This window comes from Sinocyclocheilus anshuiensis, unplaced genomic scaffold (genome assembly GCF_001515605.1).
Source record: "Sinocyclocheilus anshuiensis isolate Anshui unplaced genomic scaffold, SAMN03320099.WGS_v1.1 scaffold1365, whole genome shotgun sequence".
Classification (NCBI taxonomy): domain Eukaryota; kingdom Metazoa; phylum Chordata; class Actinopteri; order Cypriniformes; family Cyprinidae; genus Sinocyclocheilus; species Sinocyclocheilus anshuiensis.
The window spans coordinates 1,219,869-1,224,803 of NW_015551032.1; the positions used below are offsets into that span (position 1 = coordinate 1,219,869).

General features: G+C 39.8%; 1 protein-coding gene across 1 annotated transcript; it reads left to right on the forward strand.

The window, feature by feature from the left end:
- Positions 1-4,465, forward strand: LOC107661225 (PR domain zinc finger protein 8-like). Its single transcript, XM_016450723.1, has 4 exons — positions 1-180; positions 1,994-2,218; positions 2,474-2,705; positions 3,039-4,465. The coding sequence occupies exons 1-4, from the start codon at positions 178-180 to the stop codon at positions 4,289-4,291; spliced, it is 1,713 nt and encodes a 570-aa protein (XP_016306209.1). The 5' UTR covers positions 1-177; the 3' UTR covers positions 4,292-4,465.
- The last annotated feature ends 470 nt before the right edge of the window (positions 4,466-4,935 follow it).

Below are 4,935 nucleotides of genomic sequence, written 5' to 3' on the forward strand. Positions count from 1 at the left end.
TCGGCACCATCTGCACGCCTCTCTGCGCTCGCGAATCATAAGACGGTCGGCAACACTGTCACTTTCAACAGACGGGGAAATGTACTGACTGCATGGACTTCATCGGAGCCGCTGAACACATACTTGAAGATACTGACGGCAATTGTGACATTTTGTGGATTATTTTATCCTAGTACCATGGTGAGTAATGACAATTTTGCAATAAAATCAGCCGGAGGCTAGTAACACATGGGGCTGTATGCAATGCCCAAACAGCATCCTCGCAACATGCAAAGCTCGCAGATGGTAGACGAGAGTCATTGAATCAGGGAAACTGGCTACACATCATAAAGTCATAAAGTTGGAATAACAACAAGACCGTAGATAAAATAAAAAGCGCAATAAATTTTAGCCTGAAGCAGGAGGTCAATGGGTTCGTCTCCTCTATTTTAGAAATGCGCATTTATTCATGGGTCTATTATAGTATTTAGTTGGAATGCATATTCATTGGGTCCTTTGTGTGATTCTCAGGAGTGAGACTGCGACCTCACAGCTACAAAAGGAGAGGATCGTGAAAGGATTAAGGGCAAAATTCACACCAAGTCTTTTTATGGATGAAGGGAACTTTAAGCATTTGTGTCTTGATAATAGCCTACAATCGAAAGCCGGACGTGTCCATTTGAAATAGCCTAGCATCCTCATAATAAATAAATAGTCATTTAAATGCTTTGCAGAAAAATATTTTTTCATGTTTTCACAATTTCAGCCTATTTTGTATTAGGTGCATCAGTGTCTTATACTTTATTCGAGCAATAAATACGAAGTAGCCTGAAATAAAAAATAAACCGGTCTGGTTTATACCGCAGTCTGTTGAAAAACTGTAAACGAATTTGTAAATGTAATAGCCTATGCTTTTAATAAACGTCTCTTGCAAAATCGAACACAATTCGAGCTGCGTTTTACCTTAACATATACAACTATCTGCAGTAACAACATTTCCCTCCACTCTTGTCGTTATATAGAAATAATTTTCACAGGATTTTTATTTTTGACCTCATCAAAAAGCTGAGAAATCATGTGAAATCCCAGCAATATGTCCCAGCCATACCACTGTTAGTGTCTGATAAAACTATAATAAAACGATTAAAAACAGACATGAACAATATGGAATATATGAAATATGTCCCCACTGTTTTTAAATGCTACTAAAAACGTTCTTGTGTTTAACAAGTTACACGAGTAAACTCCAATTCACGCGTAACAAAATAGCTATACGAGAGATTCAGCTCATTTGTAAATGTGCATTCGGGGTTTGGAGAAGAAAAAAATAATTAACTGCGCGTGCTGCCTTAATTAAAGTCTCAGAAGGAAAGTGGTGGATTATGGTAATAAGGAGACATACGTTCCTTCTTGTAGAATGGAGCTAAAGGTTAGCTGACGTGAAATCAGTGACTTTGACAGTGCTATTGAATCCATTCGATATGGTCCCCGTTGTAAAATAGACCGAACGGTCGCATAAAGCCAGATTTTCATCGCTGTCAAAGGCATGTAAAATATTTCCAACAAGTGGAAGATAAATCTGAAAATACGCATTGAGAGTTACTAGCTAATACTGTCACAGACACGCTTTGAAATCGAATTAATGCGTTGTAAGAAATAACCTTCTGTTCTTCGATTACTTTCTCTCCTTGTTTACAGAATTCATAAAAACATTTAATTCTACATGTTTACATTTTATAATATAGATCATAGCTTAAATAGCATAAAGTATCCAAAATAATAATAGGCTACTATAAAATGGCAACAATATATAGGCCTAATTTATCAATCGAATAGAAATAGCTTTAAAAAAATCAATGGCACGGGCCTAAATGTAAAGTAAGACTCCGTACATGAAGATTGTATTAAATGGTTTGTGCAGTAGATTCACTTAGAACTCCAAATCAGAACTGGGAAAAAATATTTACATACTTTTTATAATTGAGAAATAGTGATTTAGTTTTTTTTTTTACAGCAAATGATGGAGGAATCCAGTACGCAGAGACTGGGCTGGGATGGCGACGCGAAAGCGATGCAGCAGTGTTTAACGGATATATTTACCAGCGTTTACACCACCTGTGACATTCCGGAAAATGCCATTTTTGGCCCATGTGTTCTGAGTCACACTTCACTGTATGACAGCATCGCCTTTATCGCTCTCAAGTCCACAGACAAACGAACGGCGCCTTACATCTTCAGGGTATGGTCACGCTTTATTTCATTTCCAACAAGTCGAGTGTTTGAAATTTGTTTTTATTTCAAACATATAGGCCTAGGTTTGCTAACTGGAGGTTTTTTTCTTTTTTTTCTTTTCACTTTTACAAAAATGTTAAACTGTGGTAGAGGAATTGTATTCTTTGAAATTAATTACTGATACTTAGTTGCTGACGGCTCTAAGGTTTCAGATAAATGTTTAAAGTAGATGTTCTGACCGCTTTACTGGTGCTGGATACAGGTGGACACGTCAGCTGCCAACAGTTCCTCAGAAGGCCTGATGTGGCTGAGGCTGGTTCAGTCAGCGAGAGACAGAGATGAACAGAACCTAGAGGCCTATGTGAAGAACGGCCAGCTTTTCTACAGGTCACTGAGGAGAATAGAGAAAGATGAAGAGCTGCTGGTGTGGTATGGCAAGGATCTCATTGAGATGCTGCTCCTGAGCTCCGGCAGAAATCAAGCCAAAAGTAAAGGTACACTTTGAAGATCAACAGTGATAGAATATTTTACATTTTTTAATTAAATAAAATAGCAGTTGTTTGTGTTTAAATACTCAGTAAATATAGTTTGATGTGTTTGCATAATATAGATTTATCAAAGATTTAAAAAAAAAAAGTATACACATGAAAAAAAATGTGTACAGTCAGTAATTTATAGATGTAAAGTAATATTTGACAGACATTTTTTTTTTTAATTATGTTTGAATAAAATTACAAATGATCATATCATTATGTACCTGTTGAAGGACATTTTTTCTAAAAATGTATCTTTTCTTTTCTCTTCCCCTCACCAATTATGTCTTGCAGGAACATCACCCTTTTTGTGCCCAGACTGTAGCCAGCGTTTCCAGTTTGAGTTTCCCTTTTTGGCTCATCTAAGATTCCGCTGTACTAAGAGACTACAAAGCATGGCTAGCCCAGAGGAGGAGGCCACTGATGCCAGTGACCAGGCTAGTCTACCTCCTGCCAGGTCCAGTCCCAAACTGGGCCGATCTGATGGCTTCTCCAATCCACAGGAAGGAAAGCCATCCACAGACTTCCATAATCTAGCCAGGGATTTGGAGAATAACAGAACCAGTCTGCCAAGCGACAAAGAGGCCGAAATCCTGAGTGAGAACTCTGGAAAGCGCAAGTTTTCTGACATGGAGGACAGCAGGAACAGTGGATTATATCAGCCTCCCAAGTCCAAAGAGGAGTTGGCCAACTCGGCGCAGCAGTACCGTGGAGCATACGGTCTGGATGAGAGCAGGCGGGCTTTCTCGCCCTCTGTTTCAGAGTCGACGGAAACCAAGAGGAGTGCCTTCACAGAGGTCAAGAAGTCACCTCAGAGCTTGAAGCACAGCGGTAAAAACTCCAGCTCCAACTCGGAGAACAAGGAGGCTGGCCGGTCCAGCAGCAACCCGGCTGAAAAGCACCTCAACATCAGACAGGTTCTCAGCGAGACTCAGCCCCCGCAGTCCCGAATGGAGACCTCGTCAATTGGCAGCGCTTTCACTTCGGTGCCCCAGCAGGGTGGTGTAGGCTCAGAGAGAAAGAGTGCCTTTAGCCAGCCGTCTCGCACCTTCTCGCAGCTATCATCTCTTGTCATGGCACCCAAGCTTCTGCCGGCAGTAGACTGCCATCCTGCGGTGGGCGACACCGTCTCTTCCAATAGACTCTACCAGGCAGACCACCTCGCCGCAAAGCTCCAAGGCTCAGAACTAGGCAGCAACTGTCCTGTGCCGGGTGGCATTGCAAAACAGAACCCTTTCCTATACGCCACAGCCTACTGGCCCAAGACCTCAGGCCCCATCCAGCTGCAAATGCCCTCTGCTCTCACTCTTCTGCCCCCTTCGTTTACTTCACTTTGTCTGCCTGCTCAGAACTGGTGTGCCAAATGCAACGCCTCCTTCCGCATGACCTCTGACCTGGTCTACCACATGCGCTCGCACCACAAAAAGGAGTATGCCATGGAACCTCTTGTTAAAAGAAGGAGAGAAGAAAAGTTAAAGTGTCCAATCTGTAATGAGACTTTCAGGGAGCGGCACCACCTTTCCCGGCACATGACCTCTCACAACTGAATTTTTGAGGATTTATTTGTTTTTCTTTCTTTCCTTCCTCCTTTCTTTTTTCTTGCATTTTTTTTAATCAAAAGGGAATAAGGTTAATCTGGACGAGTAATGCCAACCCATTTGCTCTCATTTTCAAAAGACATTACTGGTAATGTTTGTAATGGTTAAATGGTTTGATTTCTTCAAATGTCATGTTTTGTGTATGAAGATGCATTTTGACTTAAAAACCTAAAATATATTTATTATATGAAGCACTTATTATTTGAAAAAAGGGGACAATAACAATGTAAGTGTACCTTGGATTTTGTATATATTAATGTATAATGTATATAAATCAATTAAGATGCAGATCATTTCATTGAGAGTTATTCAGTGACGTTATGTCTATATGCATAAGGATACTAAACATTGGGAACATGATGTTGAAGTGTATTTAAGAGTGCATGTAAATTATAGTTATTGGTATAAGATGCAGTCTATTCAAAACAATGTAAATACTTGTTTTGTTTGAATACAAAGTGTAATATTTTGTGTCTGTGAGAAATAGATTCAGTGTTTCTTCCTTTTGCTGAAATTTACTATTTGATAGTTTATCTAATCATGTTGAATGCTTTGACAATAAAATAACTTTATTTTCACCTGACTGTGTGATT

Coding starts and splice junctions, on each gene's coding strand:
- LOC107661225 (XM_016450723.1), top strand. Junction 2,219..2,473: donor CGGCGCCTTACATCTTCAGG/GTATGGTCACGC, acceptor TGCTGGATACAG/GTGGACACGTCAGCTGCCAA. Junction 2,706..3,038: donor AAATCAAGCCAAAAGTAAAG/GTACACTTTGAA, acceptor TATGTCTTGCAG/GAACATCACCCTTTTTGTGC.